We start from the raw sequence: 24,144 nt of genomic DNA, 5'->3' as shown, positions 1-24,144 counted from the left end.
GCCCTTGGTGAATTGATGCTTCCCCAGGCCCTGATGTATTTATAGGCTGCCACCAAGTCCCCTCTGAGTCTTTTCTTCTCCAGGCTGAACAGTCCCAAGTCTTTCAGCCTCTCTGCATATGACCTGGTCTCTAGGCCTCTAATCATGCACATGGCCCTCCTTTGGATTCTCTCAAGCTTCTCCACATCCTTCCTGAAGTGCAGCATCCAGAACTGGATGCAGTGCTCCAGCTGTGGCCTCACCAAGGCCGAGTAGAGTGGGAGGATGACATTCTTATCCCTGCTCAAGATGCCTTGGTAGATGCATACCAGTGTTTGATTAGCTCTGCCAGCTACGGCATCACATTGGTTGCACATGTTCATTTTGCTGTCTATCACGACACCAAGGTCTTGTTCAGTTGTGGTGCTGGCAAGCGTAGCACTGCTAAGACTGTAAGTGTGCTCTGGGTTATTTCTTCCCAAGTGGAGTACCTTACATTTCTCTATATTAAATGATATCAGGTTGAGGTCCACCTTCATTATGAGCCTGTCCAGGTTGGCCTGATTTGCTAGCCTGTCACTGAGTGTGGCCACGCTCCTTAAGGTTCGTGTCATCAGTGAACTTTGCCAGTTCACTTCTAATACCCAAATCCAGATGAACATGTTGAAAAGCACTGCTCCAAGTACTGAACCCCAAGGGACACCACTGGCCACCCTCCACTATGATGACTGAGTTCTGTCAATCAATACTCTCTGGGTTTTACCGTGGAGTCAGTTACCTAGCCACTACACCATAAAGTAGTCGAGGTCGCATTTTCCCAATTTCACCATGAGGACATCATGGGAGACCAGGTCAAAGGCCTTTTTGAACTTTTAAGTATATGACATCAACCTCATTTCTCCTATCCAGGTGGTGAGTTACCTGATTGTAGAAGGAAATGAGGCTGGTTTGGCATGACCTGTCCATAATGAAGCCATGTTGGCTATCCTTCAGAATACTGCTTTCTGTTAGCCTGTCTGTAATGGATTCTTTAATAATTTTCTCCAGATTTTACTAGGGATTGAGGTCAAACTGACTGGCTTGTAATTTTCCAGGTCCTCTCTTCTCCCTTTCTTAAAGATAAGCACCACATTGGCCTTCTTTCAGTCTTCTGGGACCTCTCCCGAGTGCCACGAGTCTTCAAATAACTTGCCCATAGGTTGTGTGATGACATTGGCCAGTTCTTTTAGCACTCTTGGGTGTAGTTCATCTGGTGCTACTGACTTGTAGATATTTAGCCTTTGTAGATGCTCCCTCACAAGATTTATGCCAACTATGGGAGGATGGTCATCCCCACCATGATCATCCTGTATACTGTCAAGTAAGTTAACACCGTAGGACTGGTGGAATACCAACATGAAGTATTCATTCAAGAGTTTGGTTTTGTCCTGGGTGTTGGTTATCAGCTGTTTCATTGCATTAATCAGGAGCCCTATGCTTCCCTTATTTTTTCTATGACTTCCTACATATCTTAAGAGGGACTTTTTGTTGTCCCCGATTCCAGTTGCCAATTTGTACTCAGTTTGTATTTTTGCTGTCCTGAACTGCTCCCTACAGATGCAGACTGTTCTGAGCACTCTTCTTTGGTAGTTATTCCTGGCTTCCATTCCTTGTAGGCTTCATGTTTGAATTTCAGGAGGCCCATGACTTCCCTGTTGAGCCAAAGGGGTCTCTCAGCCCTTTTGCTGCCTTTCTTATGAAAGGTAATCGACTTCCTTTGAGTGTTTAGTATTGGTTCCTTGAGGAATGACCACTCACCTTGTACTCCCTTCCTTATTGGACAATGGTCCTGCAGGGCCTCGCTAACCAATCTCCTAAGTTTGTGGAAGGCAGCCATCCTAAAATTAAGGATTTCTACCGTACTGGGTGATTTCCCTGACTTACGGTGGATGGAGAAGGTGATCATCTCATGGTCATTGTTGCCCAGTTTCCCTTTAATCCTCAGGTTGCTCACTAGATCTTCTCCTTTGCCAGAACCAAGTCTAGGAGTGCCTTGCCCCTGGTTGGCCCATGGACTTCTTAGTTAGGTAGATTTCATCAATGCAAGTGAAGAAGCTTTGTGAGTGATCGAGTCTGGCTGAGTGCTCTTATCACGAGATGTCTGGGTAGTTGAAGTCACCCATGATGACCATGCTCCAAGAGCATACAGCTTCTGCCAGTTCTCCAGAGAATTCCTGGTTGAGCTGTTCCTCTTGATTTGGAGGTCTGTAATAAACTCCTACAGTCAAATCCCCTTCCCCAAGCTCTCCCTGTATCTTGACCCAGAGGATCTCAAGTCACCCTTCTTTGTTTCCAATCTTCGCTTCTAGGAAGATGTAATGTTTCTTCACATACAGAGCAACTTCTCTGCCCTTCTTCCCAACACAATCTCTCCTATGCAGGGTGTATCCCCCTATGGCTGTGGTCCAGTCATAGGTGGAGTCCTACCAGGTGTCCATGATACCAGTGAGATCATACTGCTTGTTGGTTAGTAGAAGGGCCAGTTCCTCCTGCTTGTATCCCATGCTTTTGGTGTTAGTGTACAGGCAGCTAAGCCTGTCATTGAAGGCCCTAGGCTTTCTGGTGAGCTGTGGAGTAACCTGTCCATTGGCTGGTGTTGAAGAATGCTTGCTAATATACCTTGGGATGCTTATTTTGAGGTTTCCATTTCTCAGGCTTGTGCTAGCAGTTGATGGCCTGTCCCCCAGTCATCTCAGTTTAAAGCCCTATCCAGAAGGTCCACCATTCTAGCTGAGAAAAGCTTCTTCCCTTTTGATGTGAGGTGGATGCCATCTTTTCCCAACAGGTCATAGTCCCTGAGGTGCATACCATGGTTGAAGAAGCTGAGGCCCTCATGGTAGCTCCATTGCCAGCATCTTCTGTTTACTTCTTCTAGGCATCTATTTCTCCATTTCTAAGCACTTGGAGGAGAAGAAGGTGATTAGGAACAGTCAGCATGGATTCACCAAAGGCAAATCATGCCTGACCAACCTGAATGCCTTCTATGATGTGATGAGTGGCTCTGTAGATGCAGGCAGACCAGTGAATGTGGTGTACCTTAACTTTAGCAAGGTTTTTGATACAATCTCCAACAACATTCTCTCAGGCAAACTAAGGAAGTACAGGCTGGATGAATGGACTGTAAGGTGGCTAGAAAACTGGCTGGGGCATTGGGCTCAGAGGGTAATAATCAATGGCTTCATGTCTAGTTGGCAGCTAGTATCAAGTGGAGTGCCCCAGGGGTTGGTCCTGGGGCTGGTTTTGTTCAATGTCTCCATCAACAACCTGGAATATGGCATAGAGTGCACCCTCAGCAGATGACACCAAGCTGGAGGGAGTAATAGATACACTGGTGGGTAGGGCTAGGATTCAGGGTTACCTAGGTAAATTGGAGGACTGGGCCAAAAGGAATCTCATGAGATTCAACAAGGACAAGTGCAAAATCCTGCACTTAGGACAGAACAATCCCATGCACCAGTACAGGCCAGGGGCTGACTGGCTGGGCAGCAGCTCTGCGGAAAAGGTCCTGGGGGTTACAGTAGACAATAAGCTGAATATGAGCCAACATTGTGCCCTTGTTATGAAGAAGGCTAACAGCATAAAGGGCTGCATTAGTAGTATTGTTGCCAGCAAATCAAGGGAAGTGATTCTTCTGCTCTATTCAGCACTAATGAGGCCACATCTGGAGCACTGTGTTCAGTTGTGGGTCCCCGACTACAGAAAGGATGTGGACAAATTGGAGAGAATTCAGAGGGGGGCAACAACAATGGTGAGGGGGCGGGGGCACATGACTAATGAAGAAAGACAGAGGAAACTGGGCTTATTTAGTCCAGAGAATACTGAGAGAAGATTTAATAGTAGCCTTCACTGCCTGAGCAGGGGTTCGAAAGAGGATGGAGCTAGATTGTTCCCAGTGGCAGCAGATGACAGAACAAGGAGCAATGGTCTCAAGTTGCAGCAAGGGAAGTTTAGGTTATGTATTAGGAAGAATTCTCTCACTAGGAGGGTAGTGAAACACTGGAAGAGGTTAACCAGAGAGGTTGAGGAATCTCCATCCTCGGAGGCTTTTAAGACACGGCTACACAAACCTTTGGCTGGGATGATCTAGCTGGTGATGGTCCTGATTTGAGCAGGGAATTGGACTAGATGACCCCCTGAGATCTCTTCCAGCCCTAATTGTCTATGATTCTGTGAGTGTAAGGGATATTCTCCCCTTAGGATAAATAATTTTATCCTATATGCATCCCTCATTGTGTAGAAATAAACTGTGGGCATGTCTACATGAGATATTTGCTGCACAGTAGACTACAATAATTATCTGCATAGTAAACATCATGTATCTACTTATACACCCCTATTAGGCTGGAGTAAATTAATTGACTCCACAGCAGGATAGTACTTGAATTTACAACTTCACTGCTGTGGAGTTTTTTACTCCACAGCAGTGCATGTGTAGATGCTACCCTGGCTGGCTGGGGCACAAGAGTGCTTCAATGTGGAGGCTGCCTGATGGCTAGCCCTGAACTGAAGCACCCTAATGCCCCAGCCAGGGAGAGCCAGGGAGAGCAGCCCCAGGCTGGCAGGTTGACCTTCTGGGTTCCTCTGCCAGCTGGGGCTGCTATGACTCAGCTCATTGTGCTACAATCCTAGGCACCCATGTAAATGAGGGCCTATGAGCGATAAACTCCAGTGGGATTAGTATTAGAGTTAACTGTATCGCATTAATATACACGTGCAGATGCACCCTGTATGATGTTATTTAAAGCATAACTGAAATAAGAGATATTCTGCATTAACTCTGTCAGAACTGTAAGGCCAGACTCCATTTTGTTCAATCAAGTAGAGAGAAGGGCCACCTGTTGGCCACAATAATAAAACAAAATAACTTAAATCATTTACCAGAAGGAAAGGCACCTAGAGTCAATGGTAGAAACCTATCTGATAAGTTCTGCAGACAGTTCTTGTTAAACAATGGTTGTGGTGACAAGACTTGATAAAGTATTACACACGGGCATTGGGACAAAAGTCCTTGCTGTAAACTCTTCACATAATTCTGTCTTCATGACCAAATCTTTATGTTGATATATACTCAAAGTGCAGACTGATACATGTAATTAATGATAGTATATAGATTGTGAACCCAGGGAGGATGAAGAATTCAGAAGCCAGAAAGAGCTCAGAGATTTTGGGTGTCTGCTTACAATTCCATATCATACGTCTCTACATTACCATCGCCTGATCTGAATATTAGTTAAATTTCAGTTTAGCTTTACAATAAAGTGATTTTCTTGGGGAAAGACAGGTGTGCTGTCGCTATTCTGGGACTCCATCTGATGAAGTGAGCTGCCTTTTGTTCTAATTTAGAGACTGAGGATTTTCCTCTATGCTAAACCCTGGCACTTCCCCTCCCTATTGCCAAGGAACTGGGGGATTGGAGGGAGATCAAGCTCCAGCCAGATGGCGAAGTGGGAGAGCCAAAACAAACAAATCATCCTGTGACCAAAGCATTTCATTCCAATGAAATAACAGCCCCTCTGGCAATACAAACAGGCTCTCAGGCTGCCTGACATGCAAGCAGGCATACCCTAGAGAGTGCAGGCATATGCAAGGACACCCACTACTTACTAGTTCGCAATTGCCTTTTTCTCTGCAGGCCCCAAGGGTCAGGTCATACCCTGGACCCCAGGCACCTTACTTTAATGACAGTAGCATAGCTGAGAAGATTAGCTGCCAACCCAATGGCTCCTTCAGATGTTCACAGAAGTGGCGGGGACTTTGTCTTTGGAGGTCAGAACTGTTCCACTCAGCTCAGTGCCTTTAGTTTGTCATCCCTGCCTAACAGGGAGTAAAGTCTGTGAGAATGAAGGCAGCTTTTCATAAAGATAGAGACCAGGAGGTATTCTCACCCTGTCCCTCTGTTTATACAAGATGTCTGATTTGCAGCCAGCTCTCTTCAGTATGATTCAGGAAATGAATACACAGCTCCGTTCAGTCTGCAGTAAGCACTGCCTGGCAGCCAGCTCTGCCTCACAGAAGGACCCTCTATTCTCAGGAAGCCCTGCCCACCTAGCTCCTAAAAAAACCAGCATGTGTTATAGTTTCCGTGTTCATGTTTTCCTGGCCTTGGTGAACTCTACTTTGCATTGCAGTTCGGGGGGCTACAGCTATGCCATGTTCAGCAGGAAAGAAAGCAGCATCTCAAAGAAGGTGCCTTTGGCACATCTACCTACTGCAGAAGGCAGTAGTAGTGCTTGGGTACTGCCAGCTATTAATGAGGCAAATAAAACCAATCTCTGATTGCCCTCTCCATTCAGGAAACTGAATATAGGACAGAAAAGCTGCAGGCAGGTATGCCATGCCCAGGTAAGTCTCAAAGTTATAGCTGGGCAAAAACACCTCATGACTAGTAGTGGTCAGGCACCAAAGTAAGGCCTTCCTGTGTCCAATAGCCTAGTGGTTTGGCCATCTGGCTACTAAGTAGAAAACCTAGGCTCTAGTTCCTCTCCCCTTACAGAAAGGGTCTGAACCTACATATCCTGCTTCCCAGTAAAGTGCTCAAGTCACTAGTATAGAGGTTAGGCATTATCCAGACCCCCTTCCAATCCTCCCTTTTGAACCTGACCTATTGGAAAGCCAATAGAGAGATATCTATGTGGCCAGAAGAAAGAGAACAAGCCACAGGGTCTGGGGGTCATTGAGATGTTTCCTTGGTTGGGAGACAGCCTTGGGTTGTAGCCTGGTCCTTTGTTTTGAATGGAAAAGATACTTCTGACTGCTCTCCATCTATTTGCTCCAATAACTATGAAATGCAAGGTGCATTTGTGAGTGATGGATCTGGCCGAGTGCTCATCCCACGAGATGTCTGGGTAGTTGAAGTTGCCCATGATGACCATGCTCCAAGAGCATGCAGCCTCTGCCAGTTCTCCAGAGAATTCCTGGCCCAACTTTAGTAAAAGGGCTTCAGAGTACATTCCTGAAAGCCTGGTACTAACAGCATTTTTTCTGGGAAAAAGATGCAGCTTTGGGTGAGGGGAGACCAAGCAGCAGGTGGTAAGACATGTGAAAGCTCTCCTTGACATTCTTGACTGGCACATGCACAGGGTAATTCTGTTTCACTACAGGGTAAGAGAGAAGCCCAAACTGTACATAAGTCTAAAAAAATGGGAGGTTTATAGCTGTGCATGTATCAAAAAGACAAGTAAAATGGAATAGGATACTGCCCCATGTCTCCTTGATAAGAGCCATTTTTGTCTCAAAGGTGTCCTCTGGAAGGTGGCAGAGTATAGATATACTTATGCTTCTTCAGGGGCCCAAGACTTCATCCTTCCCCACTGGGAAATAAGAGAATAAAAGGATGAAGAAAGAGAAGAATCCTAGATTTCACACCTTGCATCCTTACAATGCACTATCATACGTGCAGGAGAACTAGGAGAAGGCACCAGCCACCACCAGCAGCAAAGCCTGATAAAGACTCTAAGAAAATTCATAGCCCTCAATCTCTCAGGATCCAGGTTCAGCTGCAGCTGCTAAGCAGCTAATAGATTGCCTATATGGGAGACTGGGAGCCACTTGGAGCTGATACACAGACAGAGAAGAATTAGTGGGGAATGTAGAAGTGGATGGCAACTTAGGCAGCAGTGACCACAAGATGACTGAGTTCAGGATCCTGAGGAAAGGAGGGAAGGAAGGAGAGCATCAGAGTGCAGACCTTGGACTTCAGAAAAGCAGACTTCAACTCACTCTAAGAACTGACAGGCAGGCTCCCCTAGGAAGCTAGTCTGAGGGGGAAAGGAGTCTAGGACAGCTGGTTGTATTTTAAAGTAATCTTACCGAGGGTGCAGAAATGAACCCTCCCAATGCATGGGAAGACTCGCAAGTATGGCAGAAGACTAGCTTGGCTTAGTAGGGATTTCTTTAGTGAGCTAAAACACAAAAAAGAAACTTACAAGAAGTGAGAACTTGGACAAATGGCTAGGGAAGAGTATAAGAATATTGCTTGGGGATGCAGGTATATCAGCAACAATAGGAAGATCAAGGAAAGTGTGGGTCCCTTACTGAATGGGAGGGGCAATTTTGTGACAAATGATGTGAAAATGCTGAAGTACTCAATCGGCCTGTGTGAAGCAGCTGGTATTCGCTTCAGATTTGGATTCAGCTGATTTGGGGGACAGTGATTCAATTCGGTGATTTGAATCACTGTCCTAAATCAATTCAGCTGCTGCTGAATCAGCCAAATCTCTGAATCGCACTTGCCCCATCCCTCATCTGCTTTCCCAGCCCCGTTGGTCAAAGCTTCCAGCTCTTAGAAATAAAAAAGCCCCCATTCACCGGCTGCTGCTGGGCGGGGGGGGGTGATCCTCGCTGCCCCTCACTGTCCCACGCTGCATGGGGAGCTCTGCTGTGAGCCCCCCAGCCCCTGGCCAGTCTCCCAGCCACGCTCCCCTCCATGGCTACCTCGCCTGCCCCAGTTCCTGACCCTTAAAAAAATCAAAAAGCCCCAACTCACTGGCTCTTGCCAGGCAGGGGGGAGGAGGATCCTCACTGCATGTGGGGCTCTGTCACAAGCCCCCAGAAGCTCCAAGGCTGCTGTAGCATTCAGTGGGTTGGGGCTTAAAAAAAAAAAAAAAGGACTGGGAACTGGGGCGGGGCAGCCATGGGGGGTGGCTAGGAGAGTGGGCAGGGGTTGGGGGGGCTCATGGAAGGGCCTCCCCAGGCAGTGGGGGGCAGCAGGGATCACCCCCCTGCCTGGAAGCAGCCAGTGAGTGAGGGCTTTTTTTCAAACAACCAGGAGCTGGGGTGGGTGGGGCAGCCATGGGGGGTGGGGCTGGGAGAGTGGGCAGGGGTCAGGGGAGCTCATGGGGGCTGGGGGAGGTCCTCCCTTGGTCCCCTTCTCCCTCCTCCACCCTCCCCTTCCCTGACTCCTACTTACCAGCATGGAATCTGGGTCCAGCTCCCTGCTACAGCCAGCGGGGACTGCCCAAATCACCAAAGCTCTCCGAATGTTTTCTGAATTGATTCAGAGAGCTTCAAATCAATTTGGACCTTTTAATTAGTCCCCTGATTAGATTCAGATTTGGAGATTCCGCCACCAAATTGGACTGAATCCCCTCTGAATCAAATCAGCACCTGAAGCTTCACACAGCCCTAGTACTCCATTCTATTTTTGCCTCAGTCTTCACAGCCAAGGTCAGTTCCCAGACTACAGCACCTGGCAGCACAATATGGGGAGAAGGAGAGCAGTCAACCTAGTGAAAGAACAAGATAGGGACTATTTAGAAAAAGTGGATGTGTACAAGTCCATGGGACTAGAGTGATGCACCCAAGAGTGTTAATGGAGGTGGTTGATGTTATTGCAGAGCCTCTAGCCATTATCTTTTAAAACTAAAGGCAGTGAAGATTGATGCAGGACAACTGGAAAAGGGAAAATATAGTGCCCATCATTAAGAAATGAAAGAAGAATGATCAGGGGAACTACGGATTGGTCAGCCTCACCTCAGTCCCTGAAAAATCATGGAACAGGTCCTCAAGTAATCCATTTCCAAGCACTCAAGGAAAACGTGATTAGGAAGAGTCAGCATTGATTCACCAAGGGTAAGTCACACCTGACCAACCTGATTGCCTTCTATAATGAGTTGATTGGCTCTGTGGATGCAGAGGGAGCAGTGAATATGATACACCTTGACTTTAGCAAGGCTTTTGATATAGAATCATAGAATCAGAAAATTAGGGTCAGAAGGGACCTCAGGAGGTCATCCTGCTTAAGCCAGGACCACACTCAACTAAATAATTCCAGCCAGGACTTTGTTGAGCTAGACCTTAAAAACCTCCAAGACTGCAGATTCCACAGCCTCTCTAGGTAACTTATTTTAGTGTTTCACCAGCCTCCTAGTGACAATGTTTTTCCTAATATTCAATCTAAACTTTCCTTGCTAAAACTTGAGATCATTGCTCCTTGTTCTATCATCTGCCATCACTGAGAACAGTGTAGTTCCATCCTCTTTGGAGCCACTTTGCAGGAAATTAAATGCTGCTATCAAATCCCACCTCTGTCTTTTTTTCTGCAGACTAAATAAGCCCATTTCCCTCAGCTTCTCCTCAGAAGTCATGTGCCTCAGCCCTCTAACTATTTTCATTGCACTGGACTCTCTCCAATTTGTCCACATCCCTTCTGTAGTGCGGGGCCCCAAAACTGAACGCAGTAATCCAGATGTGGCCCCCCCAGTACAGAATAGAGGGGAATAATTGCTTCCCTCAATCTGCTGGCAATGATCCTAATAATGCAGCTTGGTATACTGCTAGCCTTCTTGGCTAGCACTGCTAACACACATTCAGCTTATTGTCCACTGTAACCTCTAGTTCCTTTTCTGTAGACCTGCTGTTTAGCCAGTTGGTCCATGGCCTATACCAAGGCATAGAATCTCAGTAGGAGCTGCAGAAAAGGACCTGGAGGTTACAGTGGACAATAAGTTGAATATGAACCAACAGCATGCCCTTGTTGCCAAGAAGGCTAAAAGTGTATGGAGCCAGCAGATCGAGGAAAGTGATCATCCCCCTGTATTTGGCACTGGTGAGGCCAAACCTGCAGTACTGTGTCTAGTTCTGGGTCTCCCACCACAAAAAAAGATGTAGATACCTTGGAGAAAGTCCAGTAGGGGGCAATAAAAATGGTTAGATGGCTGGGGCACATGACTTCTGAGGAGGGGCTGAGGGAACTGGGCTTATTTTGTCTGCAGAAGAGAAGACTGAGGGGGGATTTGACAGCAGCCTTTAACTACCTGAAGTATGGTTCCAAAGAAGAAGGAGCTAGACTGTTCTCAGTGGTAGCAGATGACAGAACAAGGAACAATGGTCTCAAGTTGTAGCAAAAGAAGTTTAGGTTAGATATTAGGAAAAACTTTCTCACTAGGAGGGTAGTAAAGTACTGGAATAGGCTTTCCAGAGAGGCTGTGGAATCTCCATCCTTGGAGTTTTTAAGACCCAGTAGACAAAGCCTTGCCTGGGATGATATAGTTAGGAATGGTCCTGCTTTCAGTAGGGATTGGACTACATGACCTCCCAAGGTCCCTTCCAGACAGAATTTTCTAAGATTCTATGATTTTATTTTAACACCTAATGAAGGAGCAGCTGTGGAAAGGGTTTAAGAAATCCTGAGGGGAGTAGGAGGGATAAAGACAGAAGGCTGTGGTGCTGAGGGAGAAACACAGATTCTGGGCGGCCCTTCTCAAAGGCTGAAAGAAGACAGCATGTTTTCAAAGTTTCATAGTTGGTAGGGTCGGAAGGGACCTAAGCAGATCATCAAGTCTGACCCCCTGCCATGGCAGGAAAGAATGCTGGAGTCAAACAACCCCTGTGAGGTGATTATCTAGCCACCTTTTGAAGACCCCCAGGGTAGGAGTGAGCACCATTTCCGTTGGAAGTTGGTTCCAGATCCTAGCCACCCTGACTCTGAAGTAGCGCCTCCTGATATCTAGCCTGAACCTACTCTCCATCAACTTATGGCCATTATTCCTCGTTACTCCCAGTAGTGCTTGGGGGAACAGGGACTCTCCCATAGCCTGCTGGTCCTCCTTAGCCAGTTTGTAGACGGCCACCAGATCCCCTCTCAGCCTTCTCTTGTGGAGGCTGAACAGGTTCAGGTTCCTTAGCCTCTCCTCGTAGGGCCTGCCCTTCTGCCCCCTGATCATGCGGGTGGCCCTCCTCTGAACCCTCTCAATGCTGTCCACATCCCTCCTGAAGTGCAGCGCCCAGAACTGGACACAGTACTCCAACTGCAGCCTAAACAGTGTCTCATAGAGGGGGAGGATCACCTCCTTGGACCTGCTCGTGAAGCATCTGTGGATGCATGACAAAGTGCGGTTAGCCTTCCTGACTGTGTCCCCACATTGGTGGCCCATGTTCATTTTGGAATCAATAATGACACCAAGATCCTTTTCTGCCTCTGTGCTGACTAGAAGGGAGTTCCCCAGCCTGTAAGTATGCTGCTGGCTCTTCCTCCCTAGGTGCAGTACCTTGCACTTGTCAGTGTTGAATCCCATCCAGTTCTCATCCGCCCACCCCTGTAACCTGTCTAGATCTAGTTGCAGCCTGTCCCTCTCCTCCAGCGTGCCCACTTCTCCCCACATTTTAGTGTCATCCGTGAATTTGAACAAGGTGCTTTTCACCCCCTCGTCAAAGTCGCTGATAAAGATGTTGATGAAGGACCGAGCCCTGTGGGAACCCACTGCCCACATCCCTCCAGGTTGAAAAAGACCTATCCACCACCACTCTCTGGGTGTGGCCCTCCAATCAATTTGCAACCCATCTGACTGTGTAGGCATCAACGGCACAGTCGCCTAATTTCCTAATGAGAATGGGGTGAGAGACAGTGTAGAAGGCCTTGTAAAGTCCAGAAAGACTACGTCCACCGTAACACCTGCATCCAAGGATTTTGTGACCTTGTTCTAGAAGGCCACCAGGTTGGTCTGACAGGACCTGCCTCGAATGAACCCATGTAGGTTGCCCCTAAGCATGATCTCCCCTGCTGGTCCCTCACAGATGTGCTCCTGGATACTTTTCTCAAAGAGCTTCCCCAGGACTGAGGTAAGACTAATGGGCCTGTAGTTTACTGGGTCCTCCTTCCTCCCTTTTTTGAAAATGGGGACCACAGTGGCCCTTTTCCAGTCCTCCGGCACCTCACCAGAGCACCATGAGTGCTTGTGAAGCTGTGCCACAATGACCTGTGCTAATTCCCTCAGCACTCTGGGGTGGAGATCGTCAGGACCTGCTGATTTGAACATGTCTAGACCCACCAGAAGTTCCCTGACTAGGTCCTCACTGACTCTGGGCCTGGTAGCACCTCCCCTGGGTCTGTCAGGGATCCCAGTGGGGGGAATGCCCTGGTCTCTGCTCAAAAAGATGGAGGCTCAACAAGATGGTTTTAGTTCTGTTTGTTTGTTTGTTGTTTACATGCTTGTTCATTGTGTTGCTTAGTATCTTCACTGTTGAGACAAGGTTGCCCCACGTAAAACAAACTGGCTGAAAACCCTGAACTCAGAGCTGACTGGCTATGATAAGGAAAGTGGATGAGTGACCTGCTTACATGTGATGGATAATGCATACAGTCTAAACCTACTCAGAACCATGGAGTCAGAAGTTCTGTTAAAATGGCTAGAAGGCCTGCACCATCAACACCAGTAGCTATAGCAGAAGCTAAAACTATAGCAGGAGCAATACCAGTGGAAGCAACAGCAGAAGCAGTTTGTGTAGTATGTTCTACAGGGGTGGGCAGGCATGCAGCATAGAGCCCCTCCGATAGAGACAGCCAGCGCTGCACTAGGGGTGAGGAGTGCAGCCCCAGCACAGCCTGTCTGGCCCCCTCTATTGCAGGGGCTCAGCGTGGGATGCCGGCAGGTCCTGCACTTGCAGCAGGGAAGCCCCCACTGCACTCCATGTGAAAATAGGGGGTGGTGCTCCCTCTACTCCTGGCGGAGCATGGAGACCTGAACAGCAGAGGGCAAGGAAGGCAGCAGGCTCCAGTGTGGGGATTCCCCCACTGAGTGCAGGAGCTGTAGGCGTATGGTGCAGAGCCCTGGTAATAGAGGCTACTGGGCAGGCTGCACTTCCCCCACCCTCACGTGCAGCGCTGGCTAGAGCTGCACCCCACCAGGTGCCTGCACTGGCCACGAGTGCCTTGACCTCCCTGTCTGCTACTGTCAGACAGCACAGTCTGCATGCCATGGGGAGAATGTGTGTGGGGGGGTCCGTATACCCCCTACCCTCCCTCATACCCCACACACCCACACCTTGTGCCCACAAACCCCATCAACATATACATACAGCCCAACATACCCGATGGCACCCTACACAGCCAGACCCTCTCACACCTCTACACCCCACCCCACACACACCCCAGACCCCATTATACAGACAATATAAAAGTGACAATTTATTTTTGAGTTATTATGAAATCCCTTCTATATACAGTACACAATCACAAGTCATGACAAATATTTTAAATTTTATTATAAAAATATTTATAGTAGGTGTTTGACTTCTATTGTATGATTTGGTGTTTTTCTTATTCTAAGATGGCAACCCCTCCTCCCAAAACGAGTATGGGCGGGCAGCGAGGGGAGGGACTTTCTGTGGCAAAGGTCAGGGGGCAGGACTTCTGGTCCCAATGTGGTGAACAGGGGGAGGGGCAACTGTCAAGGTGCGGGGCTACCTATGCAGCCCCTGACAGCTCACCAAAACTTAAGCGGCCCTCCACCCAAAATAATTGCTCACCCCTGTCCTAGACTGTGAAAAGACCCTTTCACAGGTTGGTGTGTCACCCTGTTCTGATAGGGGAGGGTGAATTACTTTGAAAAATGGGGCTGGATGATGACCTGGAAGCTTTTCAGCAGGTGGCTGAGACCTACCACTGGCTGCAGAAAATATGGCCTATTAAAATATCACCCTTTTTAAATGGGTAAATTCAGGCAGCCTAGTGAAACCTTAAGGCTGCTTTGGTCAGGATCATAAGACGGTTAAGGCTTCTATATTGGACCATCTGGGTCTAACAGAGGAGGCAAACTAGCAAAGAATTAGACAGAAGGCATTTAAATCCTGACTCTCAGCCTTGAACCACAGTTCAAAGGTTGAAGGACTTCTATACCCACTGGTTAATGTTGGAGTCATGATTGATGTAAGAAATAGTGGACTTCAGAACAGTTTTGTCCCAAACTCTCAGTGGGACTGCAAAAGTGGACTTATCAGCAACAGATGTCCACTCTGCGTGAGGCCACCTGTATGGCTGAAAGCTTTATGGAGGTGGACCTGGATTGCAACGATTTCCAGGGGTTCAATGGGACCTAAGTTTTGGGCCATAAAAGAGGCAAGTGGAAACTTTTTAGGGGACCTTTGGCTGGGACCCTACCAATCAAGACCCTTCCTCACTCTTCTCCCAGACTGTTGCCTAGTGGACAGGCATTGATCCACCTGGGGGAAGAAGAAAACAGAACTGGCTAGTACCATGAAATGGAAATTGGGTGGTTACCTGTCCTATTTTAAAGACTGTGATGGAGGGCTGTGGGTACACCCAAACCTTTAGGTCAAGACCATCACAGTCAGACCTGGATATGAAGGATTATGTCATGTTTGTCATGACCGACGATGTTCAAGTTATGACACTAATAGTCTTGGGGTCCAGACAGATTTTTATACATCACTGGTTTGTAAACTCAGGTGTATCATGTTAATTTTCCTGGAGCCCTGGAGAGCTTGAGAAGCATGCAGTGTCTACAGCTGTTTATTTGGAGCTAGTCTGGGTCTTCTAGAGGTCCCTCCAAACTCCAGTGTGGATCTCAATCGACAATCGAAAGTAAAAGCTCTGTTAGAGGAGTTTAAGGATTTTTTTTATGATCAAAATCCAGAATTTGGTTTGTTCTCTTGGCTTAGCTCTTCATCTGTGGGTGATAGCTGAACACAGACCCCTAGCAGGCACATGGCTTTGTGCCAAAACTGGGACCCATTGTCAGATGTTGTGGCAGTGACCGTTAAGGTGAACTACATAATCCAACCATAATTAGGCAATGTCTTTGGCAAAGGGCAGACAGGCACATGGAATCAAGCAGGCCATTTTGGTTAGTTGATTCATTACTGTCAGGATTGTGGAGCACCCCTTTGATTAGAGCAGCTCCCCAATAAAGTCTAATGAAATAATGGACCATGGATAGGGGGGAATGGGAAGAGGCTTAAGGAGTCCATAGACTCTTTGTGTGGGTCTTTTACTTCAGGCAGAAATACCACAGGAGCAGACAAAGTCCTGCACTGTTTTGTACAGGCAATAGCCACTAAAACAAAATGGGAGCTAAGGATCTTTTCAGTTCCAGGGTGACCTACCAACAGAGAGTCATGGCCCACATGAAGAACAATAAGTCTAACCAGACCTGGTGGCACATAGGACCTACCCTGAGTAAATATGACCCCTTTCTGGACCTGGTGGGGTTGTTATGAGAAGGCAGCCTGCTTTTCAGTGGGGATTTCTCTGGGGTGACAGCTTAGAGAAGGGACAGCAGATCCACCAGTGGCACAGCACTGATGACATTATGTCGCTTCAAGATGGGGCTTGGCTCTGACAGAATTTGTGAGGGATCAGCATCATACTCTGCCTTTTGGGAGAGAGCATCTACTTTTCCATTTTTAAGCCCAGGCTGGTAAGTTATTTGAAAATCAAAATGGGAGAAAAAAGCACCCAGCAAAGATGTCTTAATCAGTGCTTTTGCCTTACAGAAATATTCTAAATTCTCATGATCTGTGAGAATCTGTATTGTGTGATCTACCCCTTCAAGATGGAGTGGCAGAACTCCTCAAAGGCTGCTCTGATGGCCAGGAGCTTGTGGTCAAGGAGCTCATCCTTTTCTTCCTTCGGGATAAGTTTGCAAGAAAAGAAAGTGCAAGGGCATAAGGTCTGTTTCAGGCCTTGCAGCTGGGAAAATACAGCACCCACTGGAATGTTGGATGCATTGGTTTCTATTACAAATGGCAAGGCAGGATCTTGATGAGCTAGCACGGGGCAGAGATAAAGACCTGTTTCAAGCTGTCAAATGCTTCCTGGGCTTCTGCAGACCAGGAGAACTGGAAGTTATTCCATAATAGCATAATAAGGGGGCTCACTACTTGGGCTAAGCTAGCAAAGTATCTATGATAGAAGTTAGAGAACCCTAGGGAACTTTGGAGTTATTTCACATTCCAGGACGTGTTCTGTTCTCAGGTGGTCCACACCTTCTGGAAGTCCGTTTGAAGGAGATACAATTAAACCAAGGGATTCAACTGTAGTTTGGTTCAATGCACACTTCACTCCGTTCGCAAACAGGCTGTGCTGATACAACCTTTCCAGCATTTCCTGGATGTGTATTGAATGTTGATTAGGGTCCTTGGATAAGATAAGTATATTATGTAGGTAGGCAATTACAAATTGGTTTAGGAAGTCTTGTAGTACATTGTTTATAAAGTGCTGGAATGTGGCTAGGGTGCTGGTAAGCCCAAAGGACATAACTAAGTATTCAAAGTGCTTATACTGGGTGCGTCTACATGAGATGCTTCAAGTGCAGTAGATTAATTCTATTGTTCATTAGTGCAGTGGGAAAAACCCATGCTAATGTAGTAACACACAGCAGAATTAGTCTCCTTTGCATTAGCGTAATGAAAAAAGCAGTAGTGCTGATTATGGCACATTAAAGGGCAACTTTAAGCACCATGAGTTTTAATCCTCATTAAATTAAATAGGTTTATAAAACATAAACTTGTTTATTTTGGAGTGTCACATCGTTGTTTGCATGCACTAGGTTTTCAAACGAATTAAATCTGGTTCCCAGCTGGTGCCACAGGAGAGCGGTATGGTCCAGCACTACCCTCCTGGCTTGGGCTCCCTCCCCCACCCACACTGTGCCTATGCCCCACCATGCAGCTGTGGAAGCAGGGAACCAGCAAACCACACAAGAAAAAAAGTGGAAGCAATTTGGAGGGGTGAACTACAAAAAAGTCGCAATGACATCTGGTGGACAAAGAAGTTCATTACATGTCTTTGAGTGCCTTTGTGTTTGCATGCAGTGAATCCATGGACTTGATTCTTTAATTCCTGGCAAGCCAAACTAAACCACATTGAAGATTTTTATTTTAATGTGCCAGAAAGACTTTTAAAGCATCCAGAAAACCCATTCATGCAAACAGTCATGCAGTTGCAGCACAAGAAAGGGCAACAAATGTGGCATGTACATAGGCCCTAAGTTAGTACTTATCATTACAGGTACTCAATGCACCAAAATTATGGAGCATTAATGAACATGTAGACATGCCCAGTAAGTCCTGAAAGTGGTCTTGCACTCATCCCCAGCTGAGATTTGCACCAGGTTGTAGACTCCCCAGAAGTCAAGGTTGGTGAAGACACAGATCATCTGGAGTTGATCGAGCAGTTCTGGGATGAGGGGCAGAGGATACTGGTTAACGATAACTGGTAACCCAGTTCAGTGCCCAGTAATCTACATATTAGTGGAAACTCCCATCCTGCTTTTTGATGAACAGGAGAAGGACTCCAGCAGATGAGGTGGACCTATGTATAAAGCCCTAGGCTAGGTTCTCCTGCAGATATTTGTGGAGGGTGAAAAGTTTGGGATCTGACCCGGTGTAAATATGGCCAACTGGAATTTTGCTCTAGGCTGCAGGTTGATGGGACTGTAACAGGAGCCTAGGGCCCTTGTTACCTTAAGAGATTAAAACAACTGCATGGAGAGCTTTAGATGGGAAAGTCTGATCATTAGGAGCTTTAAAAGAACAGGTCCCCAGGTGCTTGTAAGCTGTGAGTTCCCAAGCTAACTGCTTTACAATAGTACAGTTGGGGAGAGCCCTGCAGGGGAAGTAAGCTGCCATGGGGTGAAGCCAACATGTCTAATTAAAGAACACCTGTAGCCAACCCAGGGAAGTCACCTGACCAGAAAGAGGCAGTTCCTGGGAGACATATGAACCCAGGGCTTGGGCCAGGGCGGACAGCTGGTCCCTGAAGGTTGCTAGGGAAGAAGCTCTGGATCAAAATGGCTGTGGCTTCAGCTACAGACAGGGACTGTGTGGCAATGGGGACTGCGAATAAGGGGCTGAAGGCTTACAAGGAGTTAAGGCCCAGGATTAGAAGTGTTTTTGTTAGGCTGCCAGTGTGTTTAGAACTTCTTTTATAGCCAACAAGGTTATTCTTTTGTTGTGTTTATCACCGGTGGTTTGGGTTTGGGATGAACAGGGGAGGTTGGAGGTCCCAGTTGTGTCTGAGGGGCATGCAGCTTTGTTTGAGCCCTGCCATGGGGGCAGAAGGGAGGGGAAGGAAGGGGTAGGCACAAACCCCAGGCAGGCAATAGTCAGGTAGGCCAAAGCCAAGTGATAGTAGTGGCTTGAAGCCAGGGAAGCTAAGGCACAGGCCCTGAGCAGGGCAGAGTTAGGTCCAGAATTAGGCCCAGTGACAGAGAGAGGTGGAGCCAGGGCCAGAGGCTCATAGCCCAAGAGGGATGAACTCAGTGCCTGAAGAGGGTGAGATCCAGAACCAGAAGCCCATAGCCCTAGAAGGGTGAGATTAGAGTCCTGGAGATGCAAGGCTAAAGCTTTGGTGGACCAGATGGGGGCTGCAGCCTAGAAACCAGGTTCATCATGGTAGACTTAAACTAGAAAACCCAGCAAAAGAAAAGGGGTGGAGGTCAGGAAGACTGAGCAGTCTGAAATAGTTGTAACACAGCTGTACAATACAAACATTCTGTGTATCCATTGCTGCATTCAATGCATTCTGTTTATACACCATGACACAACACATGAATACTGCATCACTGTCATCATATGCAACATACTCAAGTCTTAAGAAGATACCTACACTTGGTCCTTACCAATCAGAGCTAAGGCATCAGCATCTCGGTATTATGGGACAGGGACTGGTAGCTTCATGTCAATTACTCAGTCCTTAGCTTTTGACATTACCACTATCAACCTTGGGGGTCAGTGTCCTGCCTAAATTAGAGTTGTTTTCTTTTCCTCATGTTGTGCTAAGAGTTTGAACACAAACCATAGAGCAGGAGGTCAACAAGCAGTAGCACCTTACCTACAACTTTAGGCAGTTTCTGGCGGCGCAGAGGAATTCGGGGTAGTTTCATGCTAATAAGACTGAACCGGCCACACAAACATCTTGGGGATTTCTTGACTGCAGCTGTGTCCTGGTTTATGCTAAAAAAACAAACAAAAACAAAAACAAAAAAACCAAAAAACAAAAATACTGTACTTCAGTAGGAGACATTGCAAAGCACTGGAAAGAGCAGCTGTGCCAGTCTTGCAGGGTGTGAACAAGGGATCCTCATGGGGAGCAAGGCAGCTACACATTAACCATCCCTAGAGCTCACTCCGAGGCTCTGTAGAACTGAGCTGAAATGGGATAAGGAACAGCACAGATAATGGCAACCTAAGTCCAACAGGGAGCCTCGATCCCTCTCTAGTTCCAGCATGAAACGGGGCCCTTTGGGGCAGTAGTGTAATGTGAGGTGGAGGACATGATTTATGAGGAAAGACTGAGGGAACTGGGCTTATTTAATCTATAGAAGAGGAGACTGAGGGAGGACTTAATAGCAGTCTTCAACTACCTGAAGAGGAGTTCAAAAGAGGATGGTGTTAGACTGTTCTCATTGATGGCAGATGACAGAACAAGGAGCAATGGTCTCAAGTTGCAGCAAGGGAAGTTTAGGTTAGATACTAGGAAGAATGTTCTCACAAGGAGGGTAGTAAAACACTGGAACAGGTTACCCAGAGAGGTGGTGGAAGCTCCATCCTTAGAGGTTTTCAAAACCTGGCTTGACAAAGCTTTGGCTGGGATGATCTAGCTGGGGATCTGCTTTGAGTAGGGGGTTGTTCTAGATGACCTCCTGAGGTCCCTTCCAACCCTAACTTTCTATGGTTCTATGATTCTATCTCCTCAGGACCACCTAAGGTGAGGGATGCCTGAAGGATGGGGTGGGAGGCACCTCGCTCTGCGTCTACTGCCTGTCTCACTCTGCCTGCATGGAGGGCTACAGGAAGAAGCAGGGTCAGACAGTGTGTGTGAAGCACCAGGTGTTCTAGGAATTGTCTTTTTGCAGGGCAGCAGTGAAATTTTCAGTCTTCAGTCCTTCGCAGTGAAATTGACTGCTGCTGGCGAGAGAATTGATTCAATTTTTTTGGCACTGAAATAAGCATTTTCCCCACCCTCTAGACATGGGTTTGGGCATCAGGAAAAATGGGGTGAAAGTTGGCAGCAGCAAACTCCATTGATACTCTAGAGAACTAGAATTCCCTGCATACCTTGCATCAACTCTGTTGCTTATGTTCCTTTGCCTGCAAGTCAGATGGTATGGAAAAGGAGGGTGGGCAGGAAGGGTGAATGACAGGGTTGCCAACCCAAGAATTTTTTTTCCTGACAATCTGCAAGCTTTTTACTGGCAGCCAAACATTTTTACTGATACGTATGTTTCACATAACATAATGTAACTCTTTTGCTAGCCCTTCCCCTGCTTCCAGGCTCCAGTTAAAAGGGCTGAATTCAAATTTAGGGATTTAATACTGATGATAATAAAAAAATAAAACTGTTTGGTTGTCAGCAGCACATGGCTGAGAGAATGCTCTCTGCAGATTCCTGCACTCCCACTAAGACATTATGTGGTGCTGCTGTGCTCGGTCTGTCCTGTCAATGCTTCAATCAAGCTAAGCCTGTTTAGTGTTTTTAATGACAGCAATTTTAAAAAAAATGCATTTTGCCAAGAGCAATTTTTAGCCAGATTTATTTTATTGACAGTATATTTACTGACAGTTTGGCAACCCTACTGGTTAATAGTCTACCAGTAAAATGCAACTGATGACCAGTAAATAGGGGTGGAGCTAAAAGAGTGATAAAAGCTCCAGGGGGTGAGAAGACTGCTCAGTGCACATTTTTTCCATGCTACATCTCTGCTTTAGGATGTGCACTGTGCCATTTGGCAGTAGAGCCCCTGGTAGGGTGCAGCAGGGCATTCTGACTTTGATTCCCTATAGACATTAACAGATGTGTTTGATCTGTGGAGAAAGGACTTGCCCCAACAATTAAATGTCTGCATCTGGCCGGGCAGCTCACAATGCCTCTGTTCTGCCCTGCTTGTGAGGCAGTTAAGTACATTGTTAAATGCAACTCTAATTGCTTGTTGCCTAAGACCCAATAATCTACTGCTAGAGTCTGGCCACCTCAAGAAAACACCTGAGGGAAATTATTACAAGTTTCTTCTTAGTGATTTTCCCTCTGGTACTGTATCCCTCCTCACATTACCACCAGTTCCAAATCTCAGTTCTTGGTGCATGAGGCCTCCAACCTTTCCACTCCAATCCAATCTGGGACACAAATTACAGGTATTTGTTTCACAAAATGATGGCAGAGAAGTGAGTACCTTACAATACCGGTACCTTGTCTCTGCTGCAAAAACCTTGACACCTGTTCTTTGAAGCCAATCCTGTGACCTGCCACCCCTTGTGCCTAGAGAGAACTCACCATCACTATTTACATTTTTAAATAAAAACTAGACCTGTGCTAAGCAGCTAGTATTTGCTTCAGACTTGGATTCAGCTGATTTGGGGGACAGTGATTCGATTCAGTGATTCAAATCACTGTCCTTAATCTATTCAGGTGAATCAAGCAGGCCCCATCCCCTGCCCGCTCTCCCAGCCCCGTCAATGGCTGCCCTACCTGGCCCCAGCATACCGGAACTTTAAAAAAAAAAAGCCCCACACTCACTGGCTGCTGCAGCAGCCATCAGGGCTTTTGGAGGCTCATGGTAGAGCCCCCCCCCATGCAGCACAGGGCATTGGGGGGCAGTGGGGATCACCCCCCCACCTGGCAGGAGCTGGTGAGTGCTGAGGCTGGGCAAGCCACCCATTGACCCAGGCAGGGGATGGGGCCTGGTGGGGGTCCCCCCATGGTCCCTTCCCCCCCTCCTCCAGCCCCCCCCCCCCCCCCCGCTTCTTACCAGCATGTACTCTGGGTCCAGCTCCCTGTGGTGGCAAGCGGGGACTGCCTGAATCTCCAAATCTCCTCCAAATCTTTTCCAAATCAGTTCAGAGACTTCGGATTGAATTGGGCCTTTTTATTGGTCTCCTAATTTGATTCGGATTTGGAGATTCGGCTGCCAAATTGGGCTGAATCTCCTTCGAATCAAATAAGCAACTGAAGCTTCACACAACCCTAATAGAAACCTAATTTATAGGCCTAGACCTCTTTCAAATCCTTCTTTAATGCCCCTGTCTGCTGTGAGGCCTGCAAACATCTACCTGGAAGTGCTTTGGCTGGGACAACCTACAATGCTGAAACTATATACGTATGCAAATATTTCCCTTCATCTGACTACACCATCACCAAATGCCATATGTCACCATTCCCATGCTGTGAGCTTTTTGATTTACTAGTGCATACAGAATGCATCATTCAGGGCCTCCAATTCCATTACAAAATCCTTGGAAACAATGGAAGCCACAAATGATCAGAAACCACAAGTACATCTCGGTCTAAATTTCTGGTCTGGGGATGTAGAAACGTCTCAATATTATTAAAAATGTTGAGGAGGAAGATGTCATAAGATATCACAGGAGCAGATGGCTGCCTGAAGTCAGATTCCCATGAGAGAGACAGCAGAATCAGCAAATTACTCATCTCTGATCCCCTTAAGTTCCCCAAAGCATTTTCCCTGTCTGTAGAATGTGTACTTCAAATTAGGGAACCAATTTGAAAAGATTTTTCCCCAGAAGAAATTTAGTGGAAAATGCTCATTCAGAACAGTTCACAGGGTCTTCAGCATCAAAGATAGCTGCTGCATGTAAAACAGAACATTATTGTCATCACTTCCAGATGAGGTACGGGGAAAGCTGATGGCCGGCCACATAGAAAAGCATGTATGGTACATAAGAAGAATCAACTTCCTTTCTCAGGTCTGATCTACACCACAAAGTTTTGTTGACATAGCTATCTTTCACAGTTTCATAGTTGGTAGGGTCGGAAGGGACCTAAGCAGATCATCAAGTCCGACCCCCTGCCACGCGCAAGAAAGAATGTTGGGGTCAAATGATCCCAGCTAGGTGATTGTCTAGCCTCCTTTTGAAGACCCCCAGGGTAGAAGCAAGCACCACTTCCTTTGGAAGTTGGTTCCAGATCTTAGCTGCCCTGACTATGAAGTAGTGCTTCCTGATGTCTAGCTTGAACCTACTCTCAGTCAACTTGTGGCTGTTATTCCTAGTTACTGGTAGTGCTCAGGGGAACAGGGACTCTCCCGTTCTCCGCTGGCCCCCCTTGGTAAGTTTATAGACGGCCACCAGATTCCCTCTCAGCCTTCTCTTGTGGAGGCTGAACAGGTTCAGGTCCCGTGGCCTGTGCTCGTACGGCCTGCCCTGCTGCCCCCTGACCATGCGAGTGGCCCTCCTCTGGACCTTCTCAATGCTGTCCACATCCCTCCTGAAGTGTGGCACCCAGAACTGGACACAGCACTCCAACTGCAGCCTGACCAATGTTGTATAGAGGAGGAAGATCACCTCCTTGGACTTGCTCGTGATGTGTCTGTGGATGCATGACAAGGTATGGTTAGCCTTCCTGACTGCGTCCTCACACTGGCGGTGCATGTT

At 47.1% G+C, this 24,144-nt stretch overlaps 1 protein-coding gene across 1 annotated transcript in view; it reads right to left on the bottom strand.

The window, feature by feature from the left end:
- SCARF2 (scavenger receptor class F member 2) overlaps positions 1–24,144 on the bottom strand; it is a 177,395-nt gene that overhangs the window by 38,949 nt on the left and 114,302 nt on the right. Inside the window, exon 9 of the mRNA XM_014602041.3 lies at positions 19,589–19,710. Coding sequence (XP_014457527.3) covers positions 19,589–19,710 — 122 coding nt within the window. The remainder of the gene's footprint in view (positions 1–19,588; positions 19,711–24,144) is intronic.

Source organism: Alligator mississippiensis, chromosome 10 (genome assembly GCF_030867095.1).
Source record: "Alligator mississippiensis isolate rAllMis1 chromosome 10, rAllMis1, whole genome shotgun sequence".
Taxonomy (NCBI): domain Eukaryota; kingdom Metazoa; phylum Chordata; order Crocodylia; family Alligatoridae; genus Alligator; species Alligator mississippiensis.
This window is presented reverse-complemented; position numbering and strand designations above follow the sequence as displayed.